At 39.5% G+C, this 20,016-nt stretch overlaps 1 protein-coding gene across 6 annotated transcripts in view; it reads right to left on the bottom strand.

The window, feature by feature from the left end:
• The window catches only part of CRB1 (crumbs cell polarity complex component 1), a 231,195-nt gene that overhangs the window by 23,035 nt on the left and 188,144 nt on the right, over positions 1-20,016 (bottom strand). For 5 of the 6 annotated variants that reach the window (XM_051820434.2, XM_070055059.1, XM_051820435.2 and 2 more), the window contains 2 exons: positions 19,157-19,285; positions 15,127-15,253 (listed from right to left, as the gene is read on the bottom strand). In XM_051820434.2, coding sequence (XP_051676394.2) covers positions 15,127-15,253; positions 19,157-19,285 — 256 coding nt within the window. Of the gene's footprint in view, positions 1-13,007; positions 15,254-19,156; positions 19,286-20,016 lie in introns of those variants that run through there. The other variant, XM_070055060.1, reaches the window with a different exon arrangement.

Below are 20,016 nucleotides of genomic sequence, written 5' to 3'. Positions count from 1 at the left end.
TACGGCAAGACTTAGTGCATAACTATGCCTAGAGAAAAGTTTTAATGAGCAGAAACTAAAACTTGGGCCAAAGAATATTATTTAATAAGTTCGCTTAAAAAAATCCCAAACTCCCAAAAAATCCTGCTCAATGAAAACTTCCTGTCTGCATAGAATTATTTAAAAAACTCTAGAACAATGAACAATATGTATTGTTTTCTGTCCCAATATGGAAGAATAAGTCTATAATATATCACTAGGGAGTTCGATGATAAACATCATTAAAGAAGCTACCATTTTGGTGTAAGGTCTTGTGTCCTCTCCTTGTCAAATTCCTAGGTTGAACTCTAAGTCTATGGGATACTATTAGGAGATAGGAGCTTTGAAAGGGGATTGGTCATGACAGTGGAGCCCACAGGAGTGTCCCTTCTCCCATGAGAGGACACAGAGAGAAGATACCATCAATGGAACAGGATGCAGGCCCTCAACAGGCGCTGAATCAACTGTTCCCTTGAGCTTGGACTTCCCAGCCTTCAGATCTGTGAGAAAGGCACTTCTGTGGATCACCAGCTGCCAGTTCATGGTATTGTGGTACGCAGCCAAGGCATAATCACAACAGATAGGAAACAAGGCAGAGGAAGACATGGCACATAACTAAATCACAAAACTATGGAATGGCTTCCTTCTTGGCTGGATGCTGGGTTTTCTCAGGAGCTTTGGCGATTTCATCCACAGTCTAGCCCTTGCCCTTAATTCATTCGCTCTCACATCTCATTACTTTCCAGCACTCCGCCTGTTGCAACTGGGCTTGTCTGGTATCTGTTTTGCACCTACCTCAGCCCTTTCCCCACAGTCCTGTCTTCACTCATAGCATTTGTTTCTGTCTTGAATGCTTTCCCTTTTTCAATCCTATAAATAATCTTCCTCATATTTCATTCCCTAGTTTAATTCCCATGCCCTCCATGAAAACTTCCCCTCTTGCAATATATTCCATGGTGATCAGACTTCCTTGAATTTATACTGTGCTTATTACTCAGTAACAAAAGCTAGGGATTGATTAGTTGGGGGTATGTTTTGTAGTTTCTTCTTTCTCTACAACTATTTTATAGCTTCCTTGAAATTATCACAGCAGGTTTTATAGATTATGCTTCAGTTACTCCCACCCTTCTTCCTCTTGCGTTGTCCTACCCAGACATACAGAGATGAGGAGGAAATGGTTGTTTAGGGAAGATGCTGGCACTCTTTAGTTGCAGGCAGTGTGCAGAAGGCTCTGACTCCAGCAGCGATCAGCACTGTCATGGGACTTATGAAAGAGAAAACATTGAATTTCTAGCCTAGAAGTCCAGAATGTCAGCTTATCCCACGGGGAGTAGTTACCACAGATGAAGGTGGCTTAGAGGGAGGATGAGTTGGCAATGATGAGGTGGGAGTGAACAGCACAAACCCTTCAGGCTCAACTGAATTTGGAGAGGGGCAAACATTTGGAACGTTCTTCGTCAGGCTTGTCTGACAATTAGGTTTGTGAAAATTGATAAGTTTTAGCCTTAATAATGGCACACATTTGGGGCAAATGCAGAAATCTCCCACTGGGTCCCTGGGCTCCTGTGTCTGCTGTAGACTCTTTCTACTTGGGAACCCTTCCGGCTCTATCCCTGAGACCCATTTCTTCCAGCATCGCTGATTTTTCTGTGAGGTATTTTGCTCTCTCATTGCTTCAGGCCTCTCCAACGATCTCTCTCGATGTTGGTTCTCGTTCAGGGCCAGTGCCTTAAATTCCATCCTTTTCTCTTCTCCGTAAGCCTGCTCAGTGAACCCTAAGGAAGTCTATGGGTTTCACAATTGTTCTGCAGGTTTTCCTTTCTCTTTCCTCACAAAGATAAAAATGTAATTATATAATGAAGATCCAATATCAACCAAGGCTAATTATAATTATAAACACACTGTGGCTCTTAACGATAAGTAAAACCAGGGGCCTTCTGAGCTCTCTTTGCTGACAGGCACACTATTTTCCTTGTCAATGAATTTCTTCATGAATAAACAATCTAACAATTAAGTAACACACAAAATCAAAAAACATGAAAAGGGAAAGTATGATTTTGGTTTTCCTAAGAAGATTCCTGTTCGTTCATTAAGTCCTGGATCAAATTATCTTCAACTTTTTTGTGCCATCCTCACTCCTGGATATGTTATCACTTCTTCTTTGGTGACCATCACCCGCTATTCATTCCTTTATCCATTCTTTTATTCCTTCAGTAGGTACTGATGCATGACTCTGCCAGACGTGGCTGCCAGCCACTGAAGTGATAAAAATAAACAGATATTTTCTCTATCTTCCTTTTAGGATGGAGGATGGGCAGACAAATGAAGCACCCTACAATGTTGCACACTTCAGAATCTGAAAGTTTGTGTGCCAGCTCCTGAACTGGAAAGCACACACACGCACACACACACACGCATACACACACGCTTCTCAGAGATAGAAACTGTCTCTTTGAACTTACCTCAACAACTGCCTCTTTGAACTTGCCTCATTCCTTTGTATCAGTCAGTTAGTTAATATTTGTATCTACTATATACCTAACATGGTGCTGGCTATTGAAAAATTTCCAGGGACATATTTGTTTTAAAATGTTTTTCTTTTTCCTGAGCTTCAGGAATCAAGGTGACTTCAGTCATTTGTCAGGTATTAAAGGTAATCTGCCCATTTGAATAGTAAGTATAGAAGCATATCAGTTTTCTGTGATAAAATTGTCTTGTTAACAGCACAGGATTATCAAACAATCGTGGATGCGGCTGGACAGAGGAAACATGTATACATAGCTACTTATGGAACTGAATTAAAATAAATTCCATTGCACTTTCCAAATGACCAAATACATTTCATTATAAATAGTCTTTTTGTTTTCAGATTTTATAATTAATATATTGCTTCCTTCCTGTGTACATTTAGGTCCCAATAAATTTCTATAGGTTACAGCAAACAAATCTGTGTTTCAGTAATTATACTTTGAGGGAAAGATAATAGCTATAGTCTTTATATAATCTTTTAGAAATAAAGAACCTTTTCTAGTTTTATGAAGGTTAGGAAGATTATATGTGTACAATCCATGAACAAATCTATGAGTCTTAAAAATTTTAAGTAGAAATAATGTTAAAGTAGGATCAGTTTCAAGTCAGATAATCTTGACTTGGCCAAATACTAACTTCCTGCAGTGAATCTGATTTTCTACATACCATCAATTTGTTCCCACAAAAAAGATTCAAACAGATTCAATAAGCTAGATCTTCATTTCCTAAAGGTAATCTAATTCTTGAAGAAAAATAATTCTTAATAAATAGACCCTCCAATCTTGAAAATTAAAATGAAGAGGAGCTAAATTTATATTATGCTAAACTAGAACATTTTATGGTATTTAGTTGCATACTAGCAGTCAGATTGGATGATCACAACCCTATTTTTAATACATGGAACTGATGTCAAAGTTCTCCTTGAGTAAAAACTGAAATAAATCAAGAAAACAATAGCTTTCAAAAGTGTAATCAATTTTATCATGTGCTTTGAGCGATTTGGCCTATATTAATTGACTTGAAACATGTAGACTTGGTTTCTGGAATGAGCTGTTAGACTTCAACTGTATTTTGATGAGAATTGAAGTGTATCAAGTTACTAAGTGAAATACAACACATGCATTCTTAAGGGTGGTCACAACTGTGGGAAGCATACCAGTTTGGCCACAACAATATCAATTTAGGCTGCTATCCTAGTTTAAATATTAATAGTGTCCCTTTCACTCTCAAACTATCCCAGTTTGGATAATAAAAAATAATAACAAGCACATTTCAAGTATCTTCTTGATTTCCAAACTGGAGAACTCTTTGTGTGGAACTGTGGACTCAGTTCTCTTACCCAAGCTCTTTCAAGTCAGGAACAAATGTATTGTGCAAATTTTGTCTGTTTACTATGCCTGGTTCAGAGTCTTGCTTGGAGTAAGCCCTGGATAAATGGTGGGTGAATGAATAAACACATTATTTAAACCACTGGTTGCCATAAGCCTGGTATTGAAGCAAGGCAGGAATCATTTCAGGGAGGTTGTGATAGATGATGAAATTGATTTGACATGTAACAAAAATGCTGTATGATTTGGTTAGCTAGTCAACTCAGTGGCAACATCAACCTGATTATTTCCCATGGTTGTCTATGGCTTAGCGCCAGCTCAGTTGGTTGCATCTACCATCCAGAGCTCCAGTCTGTATATAGCCGGTTACCGTTCTATTTTGGACACATGAAAAATATGTTCTGAAGGTGGAAGTCTGTGTTACATGACTTCTCTGAAGCCTGCAGCAATGACCCCACATTAAGAAATGAAAAGCATTAATTATACTTGGTGAAGCAGAAATCTTAATAATGTGTGAAAAGATGAAAGGAAAAGAGATTAGTGAGCTCAATCAGACATGATTTCAGTGCCGGATAGTGCATCAAAATAACATTTCAAAACTGTTGCTTATTTTTTTCTCCATGTGAAATGTTTTTAACTCCTCTGAAGTGACTTTTTTTGATGGTTCTAAGAACACTTAACATGAGATCTAGCCTCTTAACAAATTTTCAATACACAAAAGAGTACCGTTAACTGCAGGCAACATGTTGTACAATGAATCTCCAGAAATTATCCATGTGACCAAAAATCTATGCTAATTCAACAGCAACTCTCTCTTTCTTTCTCCCAATTCTGGCAACCACCACTCTGCTCTCTGCTTCTATGAATTTTATTAAACTCCTCATGAAAGAGGAATCATGCAAGATTTGTCCTTCTGTGATTGGCTAATTTCACTTAGTGTAATAATGTCCTCCAAGTTCATCCATATTGTAGCACATCAAGCTTTCATTTTTTAAAGGTTGTAGTAATAATATTTCATTACATGTCTACAATATGACTTATTTTCCATTCATTCTTCAATAGGCATTTAGGTTATTTCTGTATCTTGACTATTACGAATAATGCTAAACAAACATGACAATGCAGCTATGTCTTTGATCTCTTGATTTCAATACCCCCGTCTGGTATTGTTGAATCATATCATAGTTATATCCTTAAATTTTTGGGAAAACTTCATTCTATTTTCCATAATGGCTGCACCACTTTATATTCCCACCAATAGAAAACAAAGACTACAATTTATCCATATTCTCACCAGCATTTGCTATCTTTTATTTTATTTCATCTTTTGATACTAGCCATCCTAACATGTGTGAAGTCATATCTCATTGTGGTTTTGATTTGCATTTCCCTGATGATTAGTGATGTTGAGCATCTTTTCATGTATCTGTTGGCCATGTGTACATCTTTTTTTGGAGAAATGTCTAGTGCTATATTTATTCCCTCCTGAATGCTAATTAGTAGAAACTCAGTGATAAGTGACAGTGCTTTTTTAAATTATAATTTGAAGAGAATGTCATTCTGGGTGCCTCTTTCCTGCAGGCCAAATTCAGAGCACAAAGCGATTGCCATACAGAGGAAGACTACTGTGCCATTGGCCAGTGCTTGGTTTGCAACAAAAGCCTGAGGATGTGGGCCAGTCAGCCTTGTCCTTGACATCAGCTTTCATGATTAGGCATAACTCTAACCCTCTCAGAAACCATTTATTTCTCTGTCATTCACAAATGACTCCAAGTCCTCGCAGAGTTAATTTTTATCTTCTGCTTTAACTCGTGGGTTAATGAGTTTTATCAGCTTATTCTTTTACTGTGTGAAGGTGAATTTCCTATCACTTGCTGGGATTTCTAGGTCTCACTCAGTGAATGCCCGCATCCTGGAATTATGGGGCTTACTCAGTGGGTTCCCTCAATCCACCATCCATATGCTCCTTCAATTTAGACTGGCGGACATGAGTCTGCCCATACCTCAAATCCTCTCCCTCTGTTGTTTTTTTTTTCTTTTAAATTTTATTTCCCCCCATTTCATCTCCATCTGTGTTGTTTCCTTTCAGAGATGAGGCAACTAGCCTATAGGAGCAAAGTTTTAGGGCTGAATTGTAAAAGAACTCCTATTTGGTTTTCCAAGCCATGCTTGATGATGACTCAATTTTGTTGGCCATGTTTTGGGGACCCCAATTGCTGAGGAACCCTGCTAGTTTATTCCATGATCCCTTTTCTAGGACCTGATAGATCCCAACCCTTTCTTAAGCATTAGGTTTGAAACCGGAAAACCTGATTAAAGCCAAGATCTAAAACTTCCTGAGTATTTGGCCATAAGCAATTCAGCCAACCTTTAAAGCTTTAAATATAATAATAAATATAGCTAGTGATCTTTATTTTATTAAATGCCTCTCAGAGTTATTATAAGAGAAAAAAAACACTAGATTTCAGATAGGGGATGCCCTTTTACATTAAAACAGCATAGCATATGTGTGACTTGCATGCCATTTATTCCCTTTTTCAACTGTAGCATCTATTTTTTCCTACTTTTCATGGTAATTATTTTGGTGGTAGAAATAGGAAAATTTTATAATTTGGTTAGTCTCATAATATTTATTTTTCTGAACTCCACATGAGAAAGTTTATAGCAAAGCATGTCTCTTATTAAGTCACAAGCTGATGTGAGTAACTTATTCAGAAACTGATTTGTACCACTTGCGGCTAAAGTGAGTGTTGCATACTAACAGACATGTGGCTTGGAATTAGACACTGCCAGGTCTGAACCTTGTTCTGATACCTATTTTCTGTGAGACTGTGGCCGAGACACCTAACCCTTCTAAATTTCATTTTCCTTATCTATAAAATGGGCATTATGATATTCATCTCAGAAGGTTACTGTGAATATATATTAATATCATTTGAAATGAAAGCTTCACTCATCTCAGTTTTCAATTACAAAATCAAACCAGACTCAGTCTTATCCCCTATGCCCTCTAAGATCTTAGGACTGTATAATTATAATTCACATTTTTCATGATGCTTCAGAGATGGTACCTGCTTTAAGTTACCTTTTATGTCATCGACTGAGATCACATTCTGATGAATATTGTGACGGTGTTGGCTTTACATATTTTTATTCTTTACACAGGGTCATGTATGTCGGAACTGTGAAGAGCTCTCAAGTATTCTGAGAATCTCGTTCACACTCACAGGCCAGTGTGATAGGGAGTCCACTGTGTAAGGTTAGCTCAGTGGGAAGAACTGAACTGTGCACTGGGAGACCTGAATCATCAGATAGCTTAAGTAAGTCATTTGATCTCCAAGACCTTGATTTTTTGCATCATCTTTTATATAAATAAGTTGGTTTATATGATTCTTGAAATCCTTTAAACATGTTCTTTCTCTGGTCTGCATTAATAACTCAAAATTTAGGAGCAGCTTCCTGTATCTATCAGGCATTTATTATATAATAGATCGAATCATGTGAAATTGTCATTTTCGTAAATAAGTAAAAATGTCAAATATATGTAGGTTCATGTGATTCAATCTAATATTTTGGTATCAAGTATTTCAGTGTAGTAGTTGAAAGAGCATTTACTCAGTCTTCCAATAAGGGAGATCTCCAATTTATACAGGGATTTTTCTAGCATGATTGTTTTACCATATGATTTAAAATGAAAAACACTATGCAAATGAACTGTCCCAGCTTCTGCATTTTTTCTGGCTGTGTGCCTTTATTCTTTTGGAGGTCGTGTCTGGACATAATTGATAAGGAGGCCACGCAGACCTGGAGATTTGCTCAGAAGAGCTTGTGTACACCTGTGAAGCACAGGAAACGTGTCCAGATTCAGCCTAACCTTGCCCTGAACGATAAAGGTGCCTTTCAGGTGGTAAATGGGGCAGAGCTGGTAGTGTTAGATTTTCAACTTCAGATGAAGCAGCATAATAAATCAGTGTATCTACAAATACATTCTGAGGGAGATTTCTCATCCTCAAAACTTTCTCCAATAAAACAAGGTCCAAGGTATTCATGATCTGAGAAACTCGGATTTATCCTTCCCAATCCTCCCTTTCTCCAAAAGGCCAACTACGTATCCTTCTACACTATACTTTTTCAACTGAAAGAAATGCAAATGTCATTCTTAGTCCATTCCATAATTCTGCTACCATGATTAATGCACGCCATAAACTTGAGAAACTTCATACCAGTTCTGCTAAATTAGCTAAGCATAGATGCTTAAAAATAGTAAGGTGCATGTGTCTCTTTCAATCAGTAAACAAGTATTTACCACAGTATTTCTGACATATTGTCACTCGGATTCTATAGAAGTGCTCCCAGGGATGGGAGTTCACTTAGGTGCAGATCAACTCATTACATTATGGAATAGCTCTGATGTTAATTTGCTTTCTCTTACTGACTTGAAATCTGACAGATTCAACCCCTTTGTCTTATTTCTATATCGCACAAAATTGCTTGTGTATTCTCGGGATGGTCATGGAAGAATGTGGAGGAAGTTTAATGATTTCCTTAAGTCCTCTCTTCCCAGGAAAAGCATCCCTTTAGCCTTACACTGTTCCTATAACACCTTGCTGTAGATCCTGGCACCAATTGTTCTCCTTTGAATCTAGTGTCCAGAAGTAAATCTTGCTCTTTTAAAGTGACCTGGTCCATGTTGAAATCAGAAGGAAAATTACATCCCTTGTTCTGGGACAAAATTCTTAAGTTCATGCATCCTAAGATACCCTACGTAAAATTACAGTTTCCACTTTTGGAAACAACAAAGTAGTTCCTATTAGACCAACCCTTGAATAGAGAACAAGTATAAAATCCAGAAACAATAACAAAATAACATGGGTGAAAAAGCAAAAGTATTCATTAAACTGTAGGGGAATTTATACCACAAAAGCAGAGGGCACTGGGTGATCCCTTTTTTTGAGTGCAGCCCTCAGTCAACACCACATTGGTTAAAACTAGGAGAGAAAGTTGCAGTCTTAGTCCTAGAGAATGTGGGAAGAGGCGGGGTCCACAACTGCAGCTAAAAAGCGAGGCGACAATCTGGAAAGAGAGCTACAGGGGTGGGGTCTCAAACTCTGAAAACGAAGTCTGCTGAAATCCATAGCCAACCCCTGAGATACGCATGTGTGGGGTGGACTGTAAGCAATGGAACAGGAATCCAGCTGTGATACACCACGGGGACTGCTACAGAGTTGTGAGTTTGATTCAGTTAATTGATTCCTTGCCAAAACAGAATAATAGTTTTGGGGGAACAGAAAATAGTTCATAGTCTTGGCAGCATACAATCTACAACACCCAGGATGTCGTCTAAAATCACTAGACAAAGAAACAGGAAAATGAGACCACATGCAAGAGAAAGTTTTATCAGTGGAGACCAATCACAAGATGACCCAGGGGTTGGAATTAGCATGCAGATTTTAAAGCAACTATTATAACTGCATTGATATAGCTAAAGGGACACTAAATGCAAGCTGATGTAATCACTGCTCTTCTGATCTTGCTGTGCCACTAGGAATAAATTCTTATTTGTATAACCAAAAATCCTACATTTTCTCACTTAGTTACTAAGTGTTTTCTCAGTTAGTATATCCTGGCAAGCCTCATCCTGAAATATTTATCCTTATTAAAATCTAAATATTCAATTCAGAAAATGTTGTAATTACTTATGAACTCCACGTGCTACTGTAGGAGATGATTCCTTTACAAACATCTGTAAAGCTGTTGTACAGATGTGCTAAATGGTCTCTGCTCTTGCGAGGTTTATTGTTGAATGTGGTTTTTGCTTGCAGACATGGCTGATTAACTTACCAAACAGCATGCACCAGGAAAGGTCAAACCGGAAGGGAAGATCAGGAACAAAACAGTAAGATTTTCCTGCACCTGTCAGGGGCAGGATCCCTGGGGTATCCAATCAGCTTCAGGATTTTAGGAAAGACAGAGTTTGCCAGGCAGGGAAGAGAAGGGCCTGCAAGGAGGGATGATCCAAACATAAATGAAGGGCTGTGACAAGATGTGAGAAAGCTGTGAGGGAGGAGAGAAGTGCTGTGTGGCAGGAGTGGAGTTTGTGAGCACACAGGTAAGAGATGAGGCTGGAGACGCAGTTTGGGTCGTATTTATGAAAGGCTTCCAGAAAATCGACTGGGAGACAAATTTCAATCTCTACATGCTATGGGAATCCCCAAAACCCAGCACTGCCTGATGAAACTCCTGACTGTCCAGCAAAAGACTACAGCCAAGACTATAGTCAGGGACATTTCTGCAGCTCAGAACACAAAGACTCCCACAGGAAAAAAATTCTCTTAAAGTGTGTCCACTCACAAAAATTGCAAACCACCCAGGGAAAAGCTGTCAGAACTCAGCAGAAACAAAAATAGGAGGATGAGACCTCCAGGAGCTTGAGGTATCGGAGCAGTCTGAGAAGACTATTCATAGTTTCCTAAGTACAAAAAGTAAAATAAGGAAAAACCATTAGAATGAAAAAAACAAACAAGATGCAAACAGAAAAGTCGATGCGTAAGGCGGTTAAAAATGTCTAGGAATTTTAAAAGTAATGCAAATTTAAAATCCACCAGATGGACTGTTGGTGCTTGGAGGCCGGATCTGAGGAACATAGACAGAACGCAGTTACAGGGAGTGAGTGGGAGAGAAGGAGAAATGCTGTGACAGACAGACGTGGCCTCCCTGCCTGCTGTTTAATCCTGTGTGACCCTCTGCCCTGGAGTGTGGCTGGGAACTGTGACCTCCAACCAACAGACCCTGATACAGGTAACGTGAGATACGTGATTACATGTGCCTGATTACACAACTGTGTTGCATAAGGATGGAATGTTCATCTTGCTGGAATCTTTCTGTCCATTTCTGTTTTGGAAGCAGGAAGTAGTCAGGTTGGGGAACCCCATGTGGCAAGGAACTGGAGCTGGCTCTTGGAGTCGAGAGCTGCCTCTGGTCCACGGTTGCAAAGCAACTGAAATGGTCAGTCCACAGCCACAGGGAACCAGACTCCACCATCAACCTCTGTACACCTGGAGGTGGATTCTTGCCCTGTTGAGCCTCAGCTGTGACCACATTCCTGGCTGACAACTTAACAGCTTGCAACCTGATGACGTTTTCAGTGGAGGAGGCAGCAAAGCTGAGCCTCGGTGCCTGTTCCACAGAAATTGGGAGATAATAAGTTGCTGTGTTTGAGGCAATGTTGTTAACAGAGAAGTAGACCAATAATACAAATGTGTCACATATGGAGAATGGAATACGAAACTTGACAAAGCTGTAATATGAATCCCAGATTTATATACCAGCCCAGATATCATTTCATGAATTCCAGACTGAGGAATTAATAATTTGGGTCTCACATAGAGACTTACATTCATTCACTTATCCAATCAACAATTTTAAAAATAATATTCACCAAATTTAACATATCATGCCCTCAGACCTAGTATACTCTCTTGCAAATAATCACAAGTTCTTACAGCCTCAAACTTTGTTCATCGAGTCCCCTGTCCACCTCATTTTTGACAAATTAAGGTGGTGAAGACTTTCTTTCCTCGTGTCTGTCTTATTGCAACCGCCTCCTAAGTGCACCTTTCTCAGCCCAGTTTTGCCTTTCTTTGAATCCATCCTCTCAGGAGAAGCCCAGGTGGTCTTTCAGAAGTGCACATGGGATCATACCCCTTTGCTGTCTGAAGCCCTTCAAAGGTGCTCCGTGGCTCTTAGGATGAAAACCGAAGTCTGTGCATGGCTGACCAGGGCTCCCTCTGTGAGCTTGCACGGCCTCAGTCGCACCAGAATCTCAGGCCTTTCCTGCCCCGGGCACACTGCCCCTCCTCTGCACCCCTCCCACCTGAATCACCTCCACTGCCCTGGCTCCTCCTTCCACGGCCTGGCTTCCGTTTACCCCGGAATCTCAGCCGATGCTTTACGAAACCTCCTAGACCTTCTATATCCACCTTTAAGCTCTAGGCACGTTGGTGCTAAGATCCACCCTAACGCCCATCCACAATCTGTCCTTTCTGTTTAGCCACGTCTTCTATGAGCCGGCCAGCTAGTGGGGAGCGAACATCATGTCAACTTTGTAGCTGTACTCCCAGATCCTAGCATAGGCCACGACACTAGTGGGCATTCATTAAGCATTTGCTGAATAAGTAAAAAATGCAGACATGAAATAGAGTCTGTATGAGTCCATAATACTGGCCATTGAGAAACGGAGTTCTTTTTCCTCCTGGTATCCAACCTAAATCTCTAAACTCCAATAGCACCATTTCCAGAAAAAGTATCACTTTTAATTTTGCAAAAATTAAAGCTGAGTAACTTCTATTTTAAAACACAGAACTGGACAAAGGGTCTTTCAACAAAATTTATCAAAGAGCTTAGGAGATGAGATATTTTGAGACCTGGTATTCTTAAAAAAAAAAAAAAACCATAATTCGAAGAGTATGTACTTATAAAGGTCTCAGCACAGTCCCTGGCCCAGTGTAAGTTCTCAGTAGTGTTCACTGAATTCAGTTGCCTGTCCACACTATGAAAGCACTGAATTCCTCTAAACTTGTCAGTTCTCTTTACTTCCCCATTCTCCAAAAAGGGAGGTGATAGGAACCACCCCTCTTGTACACACACTCAAGGGATGAAGAGCCATGCCCCAGAGCTAAACATTTCCCTGTTTAGTGCAGATGTTAACATGAAAAATGAGCAAAATGAAGCCAGTTTTTATTCAAGTAAACACAGGCCCTGCTTCAGGAGCTAGGTCCAGAGGAGTTTGTGTGAATTTCTGTCACTTGGATGAGAGGTTGCTCTTCCTTAGGGCGAGGTGAACTATGGCTAGCTTTGGCAGGGATGACATAAGCCAATACTGAGAGCAATTAGGGTTGTCAGCAATTCTAACTATAGGATTACTTGCAAGGAGGAAAAGTACTTGGGCCCTTGACCTTGATGCCACAGGTGTTTACTTGATGCCACAGGTGTTTACATCTGTGGAAAGGGATCACAGCACACACACACACACACACACACACACACACACGCCTGGCTTGTGGATATCTTACCATGCAAGTCACTATCAAAGCAAATGAAGATAGGTATCATCAGAGGATGACAAATAGAAAATGCAGAAACAAAGATTTTATTTCTCTGTGCAAATGTATAGAAGCCATAGTCGCATACAATGCAGCTGAAAATACAGAGAATAAAGATAAAAGAGAGTATTTTCTATTAAGTCAGATATCTCATGATAAGATAATTGGAAAATAGAAAAGCAACTAACAACTGCAGTGACAACAGAATCATGAGGACTATACAAAAGAAGACGATATGAGTGAATATTTTTACAACGTATTTGGTGGAGAGCAGTTTATGTTTGGAATGGACTGTAAGGACATGATTACTCTACACCTAAAAGGGTATGAATGAGAAAATGATCCCTATAGTCTTTGGCTATCATCTATTTCATCCTTATTGCAAGTACTTCTGAAAGCAAATATTGCTGGGAAGGGTTAGCCCAAATCTTTTGTCCCGAGTCTCGCTTTGGAGGAGACCATTAGAAGCAGCAGCATGGCACCTGTAGCCTTAGATGTGAGGCAGATGGACGAGTATGGAGGAAAGACTTCAAAATTAGCTGCTCCCAGTTTGGAATACCTGCCAGCACTTTGTAGCATATGCATTTGCTGTATAAAATCTATTGCCATTGCACAGCAAAATGGAATGCATTTTCTTTGCTTCAGTAGTGTTATTTTGTTCTTCTGTTTGAATAGTAGATTTAGGTTTACCTTGGTCATTTCCACAGAAATAAAGGCTTTCTTAAAGAAATTAGGGCTAAATGAGTATCGAATATGATGTTCACATTTTCAAACCAGGGCAGCTCCTAAAGACATAGACACACTTGCAAAACGACATTCAGCAGCCAATTATTTTAGTTGCATTCTGAATTCATAGGATCAATGTATTTTCCCTTTACCTGAACACAAATGGTGCCTCCTCTGAAGGCATACAACTACACCAACCACACAAAAATGTTTAATATAAACGATATTATGCTTCTGAAGTTAATAAAAACATTAGAAAATATACTTTTTCCAGTTTTTACATTACAATCTCTACTAAAGCAAGATATATTAATTTCTGCATGTCTTGTGGATATATTATGTACATCCATTAATTGAGGTATATGTTTGAAAAAATGTTTGATTATGACAGGCATTGTGTTTTTATGACTTTTTAATGACCTGAAGAGGATAAATTTACTGGAAAATTATAGAAAAATACACTTTCAATAAACTTTCAGTTTCAGAATATATGCTTTTCAGCATATGCATAAACTTCAGTCCTTACTTTTCATTAATATGTTAAAAAGCAATTCCAGTTAGCCCACTTGATAGAAAAGCTAAAAACCTGTAAATTTATAAGGAATTAACAAAAAATTTGTCTAGTTGTTAGGAAATGTAAAACTATTTCAGGAAAAAGAAAAAGAGAAAGGGTTACATGCTGCTTTGTTTGATGACAGAAGGCTTTGTGAAGCACAGTCTGAGCGCTGACAGTAGATCACTCTTTTCCTACATGTTTAGTGATGGAAGTCCTTGCTTTCTCTTTATATAATGATCACATATCAGAGAATTGGCAATGAGTAATTTGAATAGCCTTGTAAACAAACAGCTAGATATAAAAGCAATCTGTAGTAATTTCCAGATTCTCACATCATTAATGCAGACGAGAATGAAGTGCATAAATGAAAATGGGATCGTAATGAATGACAGCAATTTAGAAAACGAACGTACCCACATACATGGGTGTGGTGGGAGAGGAGTAATTCATTAATTTTCACTGCAGTAGCTGTTCAAATGTGGAAGTGTTTGGAAAGATAATAGATTTTCAGTAAATGCCCTCAATAATAAGACATTTCTATGTGAAGAATGATAATTTTTCATATTTAAAGTTAGGATAGGAAAATATTCTATATACACACAAAGTACTTGTGGTATGTTTAAAACAGGCTTTGAACTTATTTTCATTTTTTAAGATGGCTTGTTATTTGTCTTTTAAAAAGAGATTCAAAATGAGTTAAAGCAGTCCAATGGCTTTTACATTTAGGAAAGTTCAAAGTATGCTAATAATCTTCCTGCTCACCCCACTCAACCACGGGCTCATCGTTCATGCGCAGGATGAGGTACGAAAGGAGCTGAAAGAGGTTCTGCCAGAGGAGGAGAGACACATAAAAGGAGAGGCCGCTTACGTCCAGCTCGCAGCGTTCCCCAGCGAAGGCCACGTCACAGATGCACTGGAACCTGCCGTGTAAGTCTCGGCACAGGCCTCCGTGGAAGCACGGGTCAGAGGCACACTCGTCGATGTCCTTTTCACACCTGGCAAGCAAGCAGAAACAGCAGAAGCCCTGTTGAGTGAATGCACTGGAAGTGGGGAGAGAAAAAACCTTTTCTCATGTACCAAGAACAGCACAGTCTTATCTACCAGTTCCCGCACAATTTATAGGCACTTGATAATGTGGGAGTTGTTCCTTAAGATTCCCTTCCCAAATTTTGGTTTTAATAGAAATAATTTGTGCACACATAGAATGAATTAGAATGAGAAACAGGTGCAAATATTTATAAACCAGGAGAAAGCTGGGCCATGCACAACCCAGTTCCTCCCTCAAGTGTGTTGCTGGTTTGCCACCTTGTAAATGTTGAATTTATTAGGTGCATACAGGAACCATGAGAGCAAAGATGCCTTTTAAATAAGCTTGTTTTACTTATTTGAAAGGCAGACAGACACACACACAGAGAGAGAGAGAGAGAGAGAGAGAGAGAGGAGACAGAGAGAGAAATCTCCTGTCTGTTGGTTCACTCCTCAAATGTTCACTGCAGCGCCAGGAGCCAGAACCCAAGCCAGGTCTCCCACATGGGTGGCAGGGACGCAGTACTTAGCCCTCACTGCTGCCTCCCGGGATGGGCATCAGCAGGAAGTGGAACTCAGGAGCAGCACTGAGACTGGAACCCAGCACTCCAATATGAAATGTGGGAATCGCCAGCAACCAGTGCACCAAATTCTTGACGCGAAGGCTGTATTTTGCCAACTTGAAGTGTGCAGAACACTGAGGAGTCTCCTGCATCTGAGTGAGCCCGTGGGTGAAGTGGAGAAATCCACCAAAAACAGACACACAGAAATGGTCTGTTTGCAGGAGATTTTGAATTGCTTTTCCTTGAAAGCCTATTTTCTTAACTGAAGCAAAGTAGGCAATTAGATTCTAATAAATCTGTTTTCCAGTGACTAAGCATTAATGCTGAATATTTTGATGAAATCACTCTCAAACTCCACATTTTTTTCAAAACAAGAAACAGCAATTCGAAGATAAACTGAAGTTTTCCTTTTCCTTGGAACATGATCACTTTTCACCCAATTTTCTACCAACAACTTGTTTTTCTGTAAATTTGCTGACTAATTCATCAACCACTCAGTCGGTAGATATGACAGTACTTTAAAAAAATTATTGAAAAAGGAATAAGAAGACACATTTCTTTTGGTGTAAAATATTTTGAAATCCATCCATATGAATGATTTTCAAAAAGTTTATGGGGAAATCCATACTATTAACAAACTGCATAGATTTCAGAAATTTTTGCACCAAAATGAACTTATTTTTTAATTTCATTTTCCATGAAGTTTCTGAAGTGCCCTCGTAGTTATGGACCACTTACCACTCACCATGTGCCACTCTGTTAAGACCTAGAGATACAGCAATAAGTGAGGTATCTCTTTTATTCTAGGAAATTCATACAAAAATCTTAGCTTGCAGAATCTCATAGATTAACTTATAATGTTGAAGCTTGATATAAATAATCTTGATTTTTTTCCCCCTACTCTTTCTCTCACCTTCTAAAAAGTGAAGCTTGCAGGTCTGGAATGGAGACTAATCACAAGGCTCCAATTGAAAGGGGATGAGGTAGTGAGAAGGAGGGATCCACTGAAGGTATAAAGGAAAAAGAAAACATCTTCCAAGAAAAACAACTCCTTATCCTGTTGAATACCAAGCATAGCTGAGACATTCTATTTTCCTTTTTTGGCTTATGCTTCTGGGCTGGAAGGAGACTTCCCTGATTAGATCTGAGCAAAACTTGACAACTTGAGGGAGCTTGCCAAGCACTCAGTGTCCTGGGTGGGCTGCAGTGCTCACACCATCCATCACTCAGAACCCGCCAGGACAACACTCAGGTGGAGGATTAACCGGGCAGGAGAGAAGGCAGTTTATTACAGGATAGTTTCTCAATATTCTTGGATTCTGTGGATGTTTCACTTCCCTGGGCCTTGGGCGATTGCACAATGTGTGCTAGTCTTCATCTGGCTATACCTTCTCACTTTCTCACCTATTTCTCTTTTGAACTAAACAGTGAGCAACATATACACGTGCATAATAAGTGTCTTTGGAACTTTCACTAGGGGTCAGTTAACAGAGAGTCAAAATAAGTCCATGAGCATCCAGGGAATTAATAGTGCATCATTAAGAACTCTGAAAATGCAGAATCTACGGAACACAGGTTCACTGTTCTAGAAGCTATTTTGCACCAGAGAAGTTTATGCCAAGGAAAATTCTCCTGTGAGAGGAAAGAAAACTCTGAACTTCCTTTACTTTCTATGTTCCAAATCAATAATTTGATTTTAAATACCAAATTTTTAAATTAATAAATATCAGAAGGAAGAGAAACATTTGTTACAAATAGTGACTATGTCTAAGCAAAGAAAAATAATCCAAGACTTCGCTTGAGTGCTGTATATAGCGCTGTTAAGCAGAAAAAGTGAGGTTAAGCCAGGAAACAACCAGCATGTAAAACAAGTTAAGGAATTGTTCAAAATTTAGAGCAAGAAAATATCTGCAATATTTTGAAGTTATATGGAAATGGAGGCCAGCTGTGTAGGCTCTGAGCTAATAAATTGCATGGGAGAAATTGATGTGACGGAAAGTAGAATGTAACTGAGGGCTCTCTCCCTTCCATGCAAATACACGTGGACTGCAGGGGCCACTGGAAGCCAACCAGGGATGGCAGGCTGTGAAGGAAAGGTTGGTCACTGACTGCTATAAGGGGAAAAGGCAGTGATACCCAAATTCCCTGCTGTTTCATAAAATCGGCAAAAGAGCTCATCTGTGATGCCAAAAGAGCCAGCTGAAAAAGGGAAACTCAAGTCGATTCAAACTGTAATTACAATGAACTGCAATATACTCATCATTTTACCACCTATTTTTATAGGAAAAAATAAGTCAGTCAAAATCTCTGACAAATGTGTTTGACTAACTTATTTAATTTGTTCAATGTAGGACATTTGATTAGAGACCAACACATCTTACCCAGGATGACATACGAAATGGAGAAGCACTTTTTCCATTTTCTTTTAATTGTAGTGAGCAAAATTTATTCATGTAGTTGTGTCTGCATATCCTATAGATAAGCAGAGGCTTTAATCCTACCAAAGCATACATTTTGACTGGCATCTAATCTGTCACGTACCCTCTCAGCCTCGGTTCATATGCAAAATAGAAAAAATAAAATCTTAAAATAAGAAATAATAAAAAATAATAAAGCCTTGCAGAGCAATAAGAATTAGGTGATATTTGAAAGGTGCATGACACAGTGCTAAATAGATGGTTTGCTATTATCTATGTATGCAATATCATTACCCAGTGGAGCCCTGGTTTGTAACTGTTTGGGGAACACAGATGTGGAGCAGGCACTTTCTCCCTTGTCCTCACCTGCTACTAGTCAAAGGCATATCCAGATTCACCTGCATTTGTTGCAGGTCTTAGGTTGTATCCCTTGACAGCTCCTGCAGTGGGTAAAGAAGAGCTGAAAGGTTTCTCTGTGGAAGGGAGCATCCTATGGGTAAGGAGGATAGACTTGGGCTTGTGGGTAATTCTAGCAGGCGATCCTTTCAGTGAATTTATTTTACTTCAAGAGCAGTTGTGTTTGTATCATGTGTTAAGAGTTAATGGGGGTTGGGTGGGGACTGTGAATCTTGAAGTACTTGCAAGAAAGAAAAATAGCAATTACACTATACTGTTTAAAAACCATGTTTCCCTATTAGAAGTCTTGGCTGATAAAGTGTTCTCTACTTTGACCTACACTGTCATTTTTCTTCTTTTTTATTGTTTGACTCTGCCTGGACCCACATGTCAGCCTAGATTTTCCTATGGGAACTGAGATGAAAAAGCACAGGAGAAAACGAACTTTCTGTTCTTTACCCAGAATTCTCCTCCATCAAGATCTAGTGTGACTCACCATTCTCCAGTAAAACCGGGCCGGCAAGTACATTTGAACTCCGCCTGCAGCTCTGTGCAGTTGCCTCCGTTGTAGCAAGTGTGGTTTGTCTTCTCATTCCCACAGACCACCGAGGGTAATCTGCTGTGTCTAGAGAGATAAAAGGACAGCCACAGCTGTTCGTCTTGTTCGTTTCATTCAAGGAAACGTTTTGCAAAGTTCATATATGCAGTCGATGCCAAGCTAATTAAGTTCCCAGGCTGGAGGAGCGACAAATGCGTAATTGCACTGCATTATACAGGACTCACTTTCTCCCGCAGAAGGCTCCTGCTGCAGGGTGTGTAACAAGCACGGCTATCCATCTTGCACTTCTACGCAGTTTTTATTCGTGAGATAAGATCTATGCCATGGGATGGCAATAAATTTAGTGCTGGGAAGGGACATACTATCGCTAGATTTGCTGCCGCTTTGCCAATAAATCAACAAAGGCCATAGGAAAACTGCATCTCTATAAAGGCCAGGAAAGCAAGGACAACACTCTGGTACCCAAGCACTCATGTGATTTCTCTGTTGGCTTTCAGAGCTGAACTGCAGTTACCCTGCCAAGACTTGCTGCTTCCTATCTAATGATTCATAGTGCCGCAGAATGCAAGCCAAATGCTCTCCGGGAGGTTGTGCAGAGCCCTCAATAGGAGCTGCGTGTGAATTCAGAGTATGGCTCTCTTGGATAGCCACACAATGGTACATAGTAAAGAATCCTTAACACAATGCAGAACACATCATTAGAAGCTAAGCAGAACTTCTTGCAGGCAAATCCAGTGGCTTGAAAAGACTGGTGTTTACAGGATTTTAAGAATGACCTTTGACCCACACTGCACATG

Source organism: Oryctolagus cuniculus, chromosome 13 (assembly GCF_964237555.1).
Source record: "Oryctolagus cuniculus chromosome 13, mOryCun1.1, whole genome shotgun sequence".
Classification (NCBI taxonomy): domain Eukaryota; kingdom Metazoa; phylum Chordata; class Mammalia; order Lagomorpha; family Leporidae; genus Oryctolagus; species Oryctolagus cuniculus.
This window is presented reverse-complemented; position numbering and strand designations above follow the sequence as displayed.